Genomic DNA, 14273 nt, shown 5'->3' on the forward strand with positions numbered 1-14273 from the left:
CTTGGTTCAGGAATAAGCAAGCTGCTGACTAAAAAAAAAAACGAACGCTGAAGTCCAGCTTTTCTTGTCTTCAAAAAGTGCTTTCCTTATCTTAAAACGCACAGAACATTCTATTCCGCCACCTGTGCGTTGGTGCCAGTCTGTCTGGAGGGAGGCTGCTACCGGCGCCAGTGTTATGTCTAGCTCTTCCAAAGCAGTCCCTTGCCTAAATCGCTTTTGACATCAATGACTCATCCAACAACTCATTTTCGTTCTTGTCTTGCCCGATTTCTGATAAAGAAAACCGATAACTCTTATCTTGCGGATAACACAAGATTAATCCTTTTGAACACTAGAGTCAGTGGCATGCCCAGTATTTTCGGGGGGGGGGGGGGCATGTTATGTATACATTTCTTTTTTGCCTCCCCGATGACATCGTGGTAATGTTGTCATTTTAGAATCAAGGGGTTCCGAGTTAGATACCCGGTGGAGGCACATAGTGGTTTGGATCCCATTTTAAACTGTAGGTCCAGTCTTGATTAGCCTTCTGTGCATAAAGTGAACTTAAAACCTTTAGCGGACGGAGCCTCGCATGCCTGTATTCCCGTTGAAGCCGGCATCTTTGCAAGCGTCATACTTGCCGCTAGTACAAAAAAATCATAGCTCGAAAACTAATTGTTGTAGAGAGAAGGAAATTGGTTTTGTTTTCTTCTTAAACACGTGGCTTTTTAGCGGAGGTAAAATTTATACATTGTGCCTCCCAATAATTTGAGTTAACCAAATTTCGAGTGAAGCACAACAAAGACCACTCTATGAGGATGTGTAATGCTCGTGCCGCAACTTTGAAAAATAAATATATAATAAAACTGAGATCACGGCATTCGGAAATTTTGCGTAATTACGGAATTTTGCTTCTAGCATCGGCCCTATCGATGCTGGATGGACCAAATTTTGAGAGAAGCACAACAAAACACCACTCTATGAGGATACGTAATGCTCGTGCCGCATGTTTGAAAAAAAATAATAAAACTGAGATCACGGCATTCGGAAATTTTACGGAATTTTGCTTCTAGCGTCGGCCCTATATACGCTGGATTGACCAAATTTTGAGGGAAGCACAACAAAAGACCACTCTATGAGGATATGTAATGCTCGTTCCGCATCTTCAGGAAAAAAAATCACGGCCATTCGGAAAATTTGCGTAATTACGGAATTTCGCTTCTAACGTCAGCCCTATGGGTGCTGGATGGACCAAATTCTGAGGGAAGGACAACAAAAGACTACTCTATGACCATATGTAATGCTCCCGCTGCAACTTTAAAAAAAAGATGGAAATTACGGCGTTCAGAAATTTTGCGTAATTCCGGAAAAATTTGAACTTAGGGATTTTGCCCCTGCTTCCCCCCCAGACTCTTAATTGTAGGAAGTTACTTAAAATGTTACTTTTTGTTCATTCTTACATTTAGAATTTAAATTTTTAAAAAACATGCAGTGGTTGAGCAGTTATAGCCTTTTATGTTCAATTTATCCCATAGTAACAAAAGGGAAAAAGTGCTTATTTCAAATGGCGCTTGCAGAAAGAAAAAGGCACACAGTGTATGATCGCTGCTTTACTTCAAAATCATTCACATGTTAAAAATAAGTCAAGTGTTTAATAATTCGTTTATCTGCTATTTCGTTTTGCATAATAAAAAGTACTGCAACATCTCTGTCTTCAGCAACTGTAGTATCTTTAAATATGATGGTAATAAGACCCAACGGAACTCCCCTCCCTTTCTTCAGCTAGTTTGTAATGTTTAGGTCAGGCTGGGAAGTGTGGTGCCAGTGACTTGTCCGACAGCTTGAAAGATATCAATCTTCGATCTGCTTGAGGCAGATACGACTTGCCGAAGGCAATGTAAAGAACAAAAGGAGGATTATTTATCACAGGCCAATCTTGTTCAAGAGTGCATAGCCCCTCCCCTTCTCTCCGATGCAAGCGACAAAAATAGAATTCCAAGTCGAGAGTCTGGTCCCATGGTTGCAGCTGATAAGAAAAACCTGTATGAGAGTGGCTGGCACGGAAATCTTAAACTCCAAGAGCAGCATTTTTTCGAGCAAGTCGAGTTAAAAACGTATAACTGAAGTATTTTCCTTCTTGGGACTGAACTCGTTGAACGTATAACTGGAAAAATCGTATAACTGAAATATAATAGTACGCAGCCTTATGGGAATTGGCAGGAATCGCCAGAAAAAAACATACTATCGCGAAACTTATAATTGCAATTTCACTGTATTTGGAAATCTAAAATTGTATTGAGTTGTAAAACTCAATATGCTGACCAAGGCAGAAATTTATTTTATTTTAAAAAATTAACTAAACTTAACGTTTCAACCTTCTAGCAAGATCTTCTTCAGACTCTGTACCAAGTACAAATGAAACAAGGTACAAAACAGGAAGATATATATACACACAAATCACTCCCCTCCAGACACAAGATTATTAGAAAGTTGTTTCTGGAACATTCCAGCAGGTGGCCTTCCCTTGTCAAACATCTTTCTAATAATCTTGTGTCTGGAGGGGAGTGATTTTTGTGTATATATATCTTCATGTTTTGTACCTTGCTTCATTTGTACTTGGTACAGAGTCTGATGAAGTCCTTGCTAGAAGGTTGAAACATTATGTTTAGTTAATTTTTTAAAATAAATTTCTGCCTTGATCAGCATATTGAGTTTTTCATATCATGGAAACAAGGCTTAATGGTGTTATATATTGAGTTGTGGTTAAGATTTGTTCGCTATGTTTCTTAAGAATTACATTCTTCTATGCACAAAGTTTTTAAGAATTTTTTAAATAAAGTAACGTGCCCATTCCCCATCCAGGATGAAGTCTGAGGCAATAATTTTTACATGCATTAATAATTAAAGCAAGTCTAAATCTCTTGTTCAAGTACAACTTCAGTTTTTGTCTTAACCACCTTGTGGTAGGGGTTTTTCATTGAATAAAAATGTATATTTTCTTAATTTCCATATATACCTAAGTAGGGGGCGATTAAAGAAATCTTAAGAAAAGGTCAAGAATTTTGTTATTTTCCCATGCCCGTTCTCCAACGTAGTTTTCTACAATGGAAACTCCAATGTAGGGTGATAGTCCCCAATGATGGTAGCCCGATAAAACAGCACCAGTAATGACGGCATGGCACTTCATGAGGTCAGTACATGTTGAAAGTCATTTGGATATATCCCACACAACCTTTTGCAGTTATAAGTAATTATAAAACCTTGCCTTGTGCTCGTAATCTCTGTTCTCTTACCTTTACCATTTAATTTTTCTCTAGAGGAGGTTGAAGAAGACGAAAACAACAATGATTGCCATGATGAAGCCGATGAGGATGATGAGGATGAAGACCTTTTGACCCGTCTCCAAAGGATGTTTAACAGAGCCCACTGTGTATGTCAGCCTCAGTTTGATCAAACGGTAAGCATATTTCCTTATATGCTTGAACTATAAAAAAATGCGAGATAGTAGCCTGGCTTAAAATGACATGCTTAAAATTTATTTAAGCTCTTACAGCACTAAAACAAAGTTCCGAGTGATAATTGGTAAACAATGACAGAGAAAAATCACATTTTTCTAGATCGAAACGGATATCAGTGTGCATGGGCATCACCAGAAATTTTTGCAGGTAAGGGTGCTCAGGCTATTGATAAAACGTGAATATTAGAAAAAATAATAGTCATGGCTATGATTGTTATTGTACAATAATGACTATTATAAACTAATAAAAATAAACCTATTTTATTCCAACCTTTTCGTAATTATTATATCCATTTTGGAGTAATTCTAGTAAATATACCAGATGAGTGAATATCCAGCACAACAGTTTTTCATTATTATTAATATTCTTTTACATTTTATTCAGTTAGTGTGATGAGATACATAGTTCTTATTTTGTTATTAACTTTTGACACTTTGTTGAAGAAAAAGCTTCAAAAGTTACGGAAAAATTTAGTCTAAATATATGAGGCATTGCGAATATTAGGAGCAAACTCGACAAAGGTTGTTTCACGTACATTGAAGACTGTAAGAACTCATACAGCGTGTGATAGGAGTATCTCTCCTCTAATTCTTTGAAATTTGCTTTAGAATAGATCAGTACATGTGCAACGAGATAGATGTAAATACTTTTAAAGTTCCGATTCTCGCAACTTGTATTTTGCAAGTTCGCCCCTGATATCCATAACGCCTCATATCTTGTGTGACCTCTCATGCAAAACTTTATTTGTGGAATTTTTTAAACTGTAGATTCATTTATTCTTTTAATGAAATGGTGGAATATGGAAAAAGAAACAACCTGTTTCCTGTATTTTACCCTGAACTTTACTTCTGTTATTAACACTAAAAATAAAAAAGTTTCTGCTTTTCTGTAACGAAATGAAGGATGCAAATTTCCAGGGAGGGAGGGGGGATTACACCTGTTTGACCCCCTTTCCAATGCCCACGTGAATGCATAAACTTTTATTGGTTTCTTCTAACTTGGTTTCTTGCAATTTTTCAGTAATTTAAACTAAGCCTAAATAGTTATGTATATTAGAACATAGCACTTGATAGACAGCAGTAGAAGAATTTTGTTCAGAAATATATTTGGTTTAACTTATTGTTGGAGCTTTATTAGCTTTATGCCTGTTTAAAGTTTTCACATCTCACATTTTTCTGTAGATTTAATCATTTTTAATGGATTTAGCAAGTGTCACAGGAAAAAAAAATACATTTGGAAAGTATTTCGTTCAAATGAAAACTAATTGTTTGTGTTTAAGATGTTATTTTGAATATAATCTCAAATTGCAAAGTACCTTACAATTTCCGAAAATTCCAAAAAAAATTAACATTCTAGTTGATTTGATTTCTAGGCCAAAAATAAAATATATACATGTGTTACTAGTCATTACTCAGTTACTTAAGGTAGTAATGAGCAAAGCTGGAAAGTAACTTTAAAGAATTTTTGAATGTTTGTGTATTTTTATAACTGACTCAATCTTTATTGTGTATTTGATTGTCATATGAATCTTAAGAGAAATTAAACAGCGTTATGTAGGAGTGAGGCATGTTATTTGGTACTTTATCATCAGTCAATATAGACATATTGGTGCATTAGTAGAATTATCGATAATTTTTGTAATGCTATTTCTATAAATAGCCTCTAATTTAGTGTAAGATTCTACCATTTATCGTTATTATCCATATGAACATATAATTCATGTGCTGCTATTTTGTAAAGCAATGTCCAAATATGCAGTTTGTTTCTTTGAACAAAGCCATTGTAGTCACCTGCCTATGTTTGTTAAATAAGGAGGGTAATGGACCAGTCATGTTTTTCAAGAATCATGGCAATTTTGCGTGAGATCATTAACCCTTAAACACCATCTGTGACAGACGGCTGTAGGCCGGAATATTAGGAGTTGGAGTGCTACAGGGAGAGGATTTCACTGAAGCCAAGAACAGGCAAAACAAGAGCTTACACTTGAAACCCAGTAGTACACATATAACCATCATTTGTCTGTAGTAGTGGGCCCTCAAATATGCATCGTGAAGTTAAAGATGCAGTGAAATTGAAATTTAAGTTCATGCGGAACAGTTTCCACGAGGCTCTTCCCTCCATGGTAATGTTGCGAACTTAGCTCACTTGGAGCCAGACATGGCTCTTCAGGGTAGCTACTCACCAGGAATTATGCGTGAATTATTGGCTCCGGGAATTATGCGTGAATTTTGCATAAACTTTTCTCCATAGACGTGAAAATTTGCAACTTTTGTTAATCCAAATCCCGTTGAATTTATACATATTTATTAATGCCCTGAGGCAAGTTTTTCACGAAAACAGGGCAGTGTGGAAAATAAAACAGAATTCTCTCAGTCTGTTTACTTTGTTAGTGTTCTTTGCAGAACAATCTATCTGACAGATAGAATAGTTTTTCTTGTATGTACGCATTGCTTGCATTATAGAATTATTTTCCTGTAGTTTACGGTTATTACAAGCATAAGAAAACAGTTTTTCTTTGTGATGTTTCAGGAGAACACACGCTCCTTTCATCAGACATTTATTTTCATTTTGACTAAAGATACAGTTATAACAATGGTTAGTAATTTTTTTTTTTAAACAAAAAGAATCTGTTATATAATGGATGTTGTCAATGTTACATTGTTGTAATATAGCAACTTAACTGTGAAAAAAGCAGTCTGTTTTATTTTTATTTCAGATTTTTTTAAAAATTATGAATCCAAAATATCATCAGGTAATTCAAATTCATCATTGTTTTCACAAAGTCTCTTGATGTTTTCTGTTACATTAAATTTTAAAGATGGTGGCTTACTCCATTTGTGAAAAAGAAAACTCCATACTGGATCTATGTTACCATTTTCATTATTTAATTTATTCCAGTGTTCTTCTGCAATGAACGAAGCTTCCCAGACATTCAACTCTGTGTTTCCCGTTAATCTTTTTAAAACCCTTCTCTTTTTAATCAAATGCTTCACTGGAATAAATTAAATAATGAAAATGGTAACACAGATCCAGTATGGAGTTTTCTTTTTCACAAATGGAGTAAGCCACCATCTTTAAAATTTAATGTAACAGAAAACATCAAGAGACTTTGTGAAAACAATGATGAATTTGAATTACCTGATGATATGTTGGATTCATAATTTTTAAAAAAAATCTGAAATAAAAATATAACAGACTGCTTTATTCACAGTTAAGTTGCTATATTACAACAATGTAACATTGACAACATCCATTATATAACAGATTCTTTTTGTTTAAAAAAAATTACTAACCATTGTTATAACTGTATCTTTAGTCAAAATGAAAATAAATGTCTGATGAAAGGAGCCTGTGTTCTCCTGGAACGTCACAAAGAAAAACTGTTTTCTTATGCTTGTAATAACCGTACACTACAGGAAAATAATGACAGATAGAAGATTATTGCAATCTTGAAGTTGATTAGGTAAATTTTTGAGTTTGAAATAATTATACAATTAACAATTTTTCGCATATTAATATATCCCGTAACATTTGTGACTTGTGTTTGTAGATGTATTGCTAGTCTGAGTATTTGAAATGGCAAATATGAACTCCGCATTTTAAATTAATTATTTTAAATATATGTACTATTGAATTGAATTGAATTAGAATTATTTTATACATTGAAATGACACAGACCCTTTATATTGATAATATGTTTGTGTGTGTGTGTTGGGGGGGGAGGGGGTGACGTGGTAATACGTAACGTTGAAATAGATATTGCATCTACTTGTTCCCTTAAATTTTTGGAAAGTTCGCCTTGAAAACTGGGAATTATACTTGAATTTTATCAGGGTGCCCACCCCCTTACCCCACTATGATGCCATCACTGGCTCCGGCTCACATAGACCAACTTTTGCCATGAATAAACATTTTGCACGTGACGTGATATTGTTATATTGGCAGCAATGCACCCCCCCCCCCCCTACCTCCCCATCTACTTTTTATAGTGCCTTGTTTGACGTGAATGACATGATATTGTTATTCGGGAATCCTTTATTTTCTATTTTATATGACCATCAGTAGATTATTTAGATGGGTAATACCGCTGGATCTACATGGTGAAAACTAAGAATAAATTGTCATCACTTTAAAGTTAACAGCAATAGCTGCACCCCCACCCCTTTGACAACTAAAATTACCTTAGGAGGCACTTATCCAGCTTTCGAAAATCTAGCTCTTTGCAAGTCAGTTGCCGTAACTTGATGTTGAAGTTGATTTTCCATAAGGAATACATGGGATTCTGAAAATTGTTATTCATCATATTTTTCAAACATTGTGTCTAGCTTAATAATGAACATAAAAATGCTTCCACTTGCAACATGGGGAGAAATTCTTGCATATGCCCAGTGTTTTTTTTTAGTAGCAGTGCCCATTCGGATGATATTGAAATAAATGCACAACTGGTGTGAAACTGTAACTCTTTCCCTTAAGTGTACAAAGTCAACATCTCAATGTTAGAATATAGTTTAGTCTATCTTACCAATACAGTGATATTTAAAAATTAAATTAATTATTGTGGGCTGAAACTTCCAAGGTGGATATTTTTCATGTATGTGGCTATGATTATTGTCACATTAATGTGATATTTGATTGGAAGATTTGAATGAGTACAAGCAAGCAAAAGTCCACTTTACAGGGAGTGTTTTCAGCAGGAAATTTAAATTTTGTAAGGTGTTGAATAAATTTTTATATCTGAAGATATGAATGCTAAAGTTACAGCACACATTAGGCTGTAAGCAGGCACGTATCTAGAAATATGTTTCGGGAGGGGGGGCTCCGAACCAAGTGTGTGAGAAATAATAATAATAATAATAATGTTTAAATTAAAATAAGTATATTAAATCAAATTAATATTATATTATTATTACATGAATAGGTAAAAAGACTGTATAAGAATAGAGATATAACAGCACATATTCATTATGTAGCTTACCTGTACGTAAGATCGTAATTATATACATAAAAACAAGTGCCATGGCAATGAAATTAATGTCAAATGGATGAATAATTGAATATTTATAGAATAACAAAAATAATGTTACATCTAGTTGGAGAAAATTAAGTTTCTGATTAATATTTTATGCATATTATTTTGAGTAGGAGTGTACATAAATCTTCTTTGTAATGTCATTCAAAGCTGTATGATCCAAATATAATCCTTACCTTTTAAAAAGTTCAGATGAAATTAATAACCATCAACTATGCAACAAGTGCTACAATTTTCATTACTTAATTTTAGTAATTAGTCTTTCGGGGGGTCTGGACCCCTAGATCCCCCTAAATAAATCCTTCCTGTCCGTCAAGGCTGAGCCAGTCTCTGGCGGAGTGGTTAGCATATTGCGCTATGATGCTAGGGGTCTTGGGTTCGAATCCTGGCCTGGATGTTTGTGAGTGTCCATTCATCAATTTCATCACATGATCATTCATCTCCATCTTCGCAAATTAGCCGAAAGGTGTCGCAAAAAGCTAAGTAAAATAAAGCAAATCAATCATCCAAACTGTATGATCCCAATCCTTGTCTTCCAATAAATTCAGAGGAAATTATACAACAAAGGCTAAATTAATATATTTTTCATGATTTAATTGTAGTATTTGATAAGTCTTTCGGAGGGGGGTCTGGACCCCTAAATACATCCTTGGCTGTAAACCTTTGGTTGAAAAAAAACAACTTTTTTTTATTATGAAATTTGAACTTTGTCTGCCCCATATGTAGACAGTACCAGGATGTGAGGGTTCAAAATGGTGCCTGCAAATTGCCTGATGTATGTTTCATTGTCATTGCAAGATTGTGCAATTGTTGCTTTTGGTTTAGGAGAAAATGAATATCTTCTAATACAAAAGCCATGCTTTTTTTAGCAGGCAATGTAAAATATCCCCACCCCATTTTAACGAGAATAAAATTAAATTTTACTAACTAGTAATGAGTAGAGCTAGGATTTGTATGTAATTACATATTCTATTCTTATATAACTGACATCATTTTGCATAAGTTTTATTTTATATATTTGCCAAGATATTACATACGAGGTTTTTCTTTTATGTACGCATTGCACATTATAGAATTATTTTCTTGTAGTTTACGGTTATTACAAGCATAAGAAAACAGTAAATGTCTGATGAAAGGAGCGTGTGTTCTCCTGAAACGTCACAAAGGAAAACTGTTTTCTTATGCTTGTAATAACCGTAAACTACAAGAAAATAATTACATACGAGGGTAAGTTAAAAAGTAAATGCACTTTTTTTTTATTTTTCACAGCAATAATAGAAAACTTACAATGACATCATTTCTCAACATAGTCACTCTGCACTTCGATACACTTGGTGCAACGTTCCACAAGCTTTCCGATACCCTGACAAAAAAAAGTTTTTCCGTTGAACAGCAAGCCATGTATGCACTGTATGTTGAGCTGTGGCAAATCAACGGCCTCTTAAAGCATCTTTATGTGGACCAAACAGACGGGGTGACATCGGGACTGTATGCAGGATGCTCCAACACCTCAAAGCCCAGATTTCACCTTTGTTAGCATGACGGTCCAGTAAGTGCTGACAGATTCTCACACGATTGTGCTTGTGCTCTTCAGTGAGTTGTTTAGAGACCCATCTTGCACAGACTTTATGAAAGTTGAGCCTGTTATGGATAATTTCGTATGCAGAACCATGACTAATGTGCATATGGTTTGCCACTTCATCAATAGTCACTCGTCGGTTATTCAGAATCAGTACACGCACTTGCTCAATGTTGTCATCAGTAGTGGATGTGGCTGGATGTCCTGCTCTTTCTTCGTCCTTCATGCTTGTTCGACCGCTTTTGAACTTTTCAATCCTCTGGTAACACTTCGCTGCGGTAAAACATTGTCACCGTATTATGCTGAAAGTCTTCTATGGATTTCAGCACCTGGTACACCTTCAAACCACAAGAAACTGATTACGGAATGCTGTTCTTCTGTGGTGCACACGGACAGTTTCACAGCCATGCTTACTTCACAACAGTGCAGAGCGAACTGAAGTGATGACACTGTAACCTGCCACAATCGAAGACAATGGTGCGAGCACAGAAAGCTGTACAGCCAACCTACAGAAAAATAGAAAAAAGTGCATTTACTTTTTCACTTATCCTCATATTTTACATATTTGCTAATTTACTTTACATAAAACAACATATTTCAGTAATTTTTTCCTATCTTGATCTTTTTTCCTATATTTTCCATCTCTGAAACTTGAAGGAAATTTGTATCTCATGTGATGTCATATTTTCTAATCAATGAGATGCATAATGGTAATGATCACCTAAAATTGACTGCTAAGTATATATATTAAAAAAAAAAAGAAGCTGCTGTTATCGAAAGATGCTGGAGATTTTCTCCCCTTCCCTTTCTGGTTATATATTTTCATTTCGCTCTTAGGTTTAGGCAAAGCACCTAGAAACTTGCCATAGGTGGACAAGGAAGCTACTTTCCTATATGTAGTAAGTTACACAATATGTTCCCTTGTACAAAAAAGTACAAAAGTAGCTATGTATTTTCATTCCATTGTTCTTCCTGTAGACGCTCTTTTTTTACAATTTGTTTCGAAAGTTATGAAGAGATCTCGTACATATTTACATACTCTACAATAATTTGCGATGTGAAAAGTTATTAATAGTTGACACAATTGGTTTCTTATATATGTGCACGTTTCTGTGCTTTTTTGAGTTTATAAATTTGATACAAATTTTAATTTGAACAACTTGTGTCTTTAAAATTATGTTGAATATGTTCAAATAAAATAAATATCTAGCACAATTCTTGAAATTGCTTGGATACTCGATTATTATTAATATTATATACTTCATTGTACTACATATTTAGCTACATATCCTTTTGATATTACATATTTAGGTTTATATTTTATCAATTATTGTTACATATTTTGTACTTTGATATTATATAAAAATCCAGGCTCTACTAATGAGATACCGCAAGGCTCATGTAGCACTCAAAACATGTATCTCCGAACATTATCCGGGGCGTAAGGGGAGACCTTCTGTTAAGGCACCCAAAAGTCAACCTCACTTCCACGTAGTACACCCTGGAGTGCATCTTGCAGACTAACGAGGCTCTGGTGTCTGGACCTATGGCCAGTATAATCTTTGTTACTGTGTGTGTTGCCCTGTGTTTGTCCTTATGTGTGTCGAGTGTCCCTTTACAGCATCAGCTTTTAACCAAGGTAAAGATATTTTAGTTTTCAGAAATGCTTTTATTTTTGTTACAATAAGGGGCTGGGCCCCGTATAGTGTTGACGGGTTCAAAATAGCCTAAGTGCTGACACACCCAAAATTTTTAATTGAAATTTGAAAATTCAAATCCAAACATTATCCGAGTCACAGTATCCACCAAAAGTCACAAAGATGCACTTCCTGACATACGTGTTACTACTCTTATTTTAGGGTTAAAAGTATTGGGTATTGACATAAGTACCTAAGTGCTTTATCAGAATCAACAACAATTTTGATTGGATGTGTCCATTTTTCTGTCTTTTCAGGCAACTCATATGTCAGCCCTTCCAATGGAGATAATTCTGTTCATCTTTCGATGGGTGGTTTCCTCCGACCTGGATTTGAGATCGCTAGAAGTATGTTCACGTGTGTGTCGGGGCTTTTACTTGTGCAGCAGGGATCCAGAAATTTGGAGGCTGGCTTGCATTAAGTACGATCACTGAATATGTTAGCTAATCATAGTCTGGTGTTTATTGTAAAGGGACACATGTTTATGATCAATAAAAGATCAACATTTCAGTACAAAACAGTACATTTTGTATCAATGGTATGTAAAATGACTTTTTGGCATTAACCCTTTGAGCACAGAGATCGTAAGTTAGTGATTTCAGAGCATGCGTTATTTGAGTTAATGCAATAAATTAAAATTAGTAAAGATGCAATACAATAGAGTGATGTTCTTCCTTTTCTCTCTTAGGGTGTGGGGTGTTAACTGCGGAATTCTGACAAAATATAACTCCTGGAGGCAGATGTTCATTGAGCGTCCGAGACTTCACTTCAATGGATGCTACATAAGCAAGACCACATATGTTAGATCAGGTGAAAACAGCTTCCAAGATCGATTTTATCGACCGTGGCATCTAGTTGCTTATTTTCGTTATCTGAGGTATGTAATCTTCATCATTCCACTTCTCGTCTTTGTAACTCATTGCCCCTCGAAATGCAAAACACATGTCCAGCGTATGTCTTTAAGACACAAATAAAACATTTTTACTGGCCACAAATAGTTAGCACATTGGTGCAGGTGTATACTGGGGACAAATTGAATACATTTATGTGCAGAATGCACACTGAAATTCCTTAATCAGCATAATAATCGAACTTTGAAATTATTATCGGGAATAATTGAGTGTGAGTGTGTTTGTGTGTGTCCGTGCATGTAGGTCAGACTTATTATTGTATGTATTTTTTTTATATATCTTTCCTTTTTTAAATATTTTCCCTTTATGTAATGGCTTATGTGTTGTTTACTAATTTTCGTATACAAAAATTTCAATATAAACATGGTTAAGTTGAAAAAAATGCTACAAAGCCATAAGAAACAAAACATAATAAATAACCTTGTAATCAAGGGATCCCGGGTTCGATACCCGGTGGAGGCACATAGTGGTTCGGATCCCACTTTAAACTGTAGGTCCAGTCCCGATTAGCCTTACTGTTCATAAAGTGGACTTAAAACACCAACTCAAACTCAAAACATAATAAATATCCCCTGAAGGCGGGACTAAAAGGCCCTGAATATTATAAGAGGTCGAATCCAAAATTTTTGGGACTGGCCAGAAACTCACCTTGGGCATATTGAATGCCATGACCCTCGATGTAATTTCCTTCCACACATACACACAGGTCCCAGTAGTTTTGCTCTTTTTAAAGTGCATCCTGGAAGTCTTGTTCTGTGAGCTTTGGTTCGATCCTCTCAGTTGTGTCAAACTTGCAGTCTTTCCACTTGTTTTTCAGTGGAGGGAACAGAAAAAAAAGTTACAGGGAACTAAGTCAGGTGAGTAGAATGGGTGAGTTTTGTCAAAACGTCCCTGGTGAACAAGGAAGTGTGAAACTGTGCATTGTGATGATGTAGAAGCCAGTTCTTTGTTGCAGTAGCTTCATGGCTATGTAAACTAAACTAAACTAGTGTGAATATGTAGAAGACAGAGAAACCAAACCACACAGATTCACATGAATGTTCTGGAAAGAATTCTAAACAAAGGTAATCTTTCATGTTTTGGAATATCATATTGGTTTCTTAAGAGAGAGGAAATTTAAAAAAATGCTTCGCTGGTGTCGTACAAATGATTGGCTGGGCCTTGAGTATAGTCCATTCTATTAATACACATCATGTCTCTCTCTTCGCTAAATCATGTGCACGGTTTTTAGTGGTGTAAGGTGTGACCCTTCCATGTAGTACACTCAAATGTCAACCTTGGCTGCATTTTGAATGAGGATCTGGCATCTGTCTGAACCTATGGCCAGTATAATCCTTTGTAGGGCTGTGTGTGTGTTGTCCTGTATTTTGTTGTTATATGTGCTGAGTGCCCCTTTATAGCCTCAAATTGTAACCCAGGTAAGAATATTTTAGTCCTCCGACAAATGTTTATTATAGTTATTTTAAGGGGTTGGGCCCCATATAATAATAACGGGTGCAGAATAGCCTAAGAGCTGACACACCCACAATTTTCAATTCATTCATTCATATGCACTGTTTT

At 35.4% G+C, this 14273-nt stretch overlaps 1 protein-coding gene across 2 annotated transcripts in view; it reads left to right on the plus strand.

Moving 5' to 3' along the window:
* The window catches only part of LOC145997170 (F-box only protein 9), a 59455-nt gene that overhangs the window by 34109 nt on the left and 11073 nt on the right, over positions 1-14273 (plus strand). For both annotated transcript variants that reach the window (XM_083133855.1, XM_083133856.1), the window contains exons 5-7: positions 3297-3436; positions 12060-12223; positions 12491-12679. In XM_083133855.1, the coding sequence (XP_082989981.1) occupies positions 3297-3436; positions 12060-12223; positions 12491-12679 (493 nt within the window). The remainder of the gene's footprint in view (positions 1-3296; positions 3437-12059; positions 12224-12490; positions 12680-14273) is intronic.

The sequence above is a fragment of the Lepisma saccharinum genome, chromosome 13 (assembly GCF_977018435.1).
Source record: "Lepisma saccharinum chromosome 13, izLepSacc3.1, whole genome shotgun sequence".
NCBI classification, from domain to species: domain Eukaryota; kingdom Metazoa; phylum Arthropoda; class Insecta; order Zygentoma; family Lepismatidae; genus Lepisma; species Lepisma saccharinum.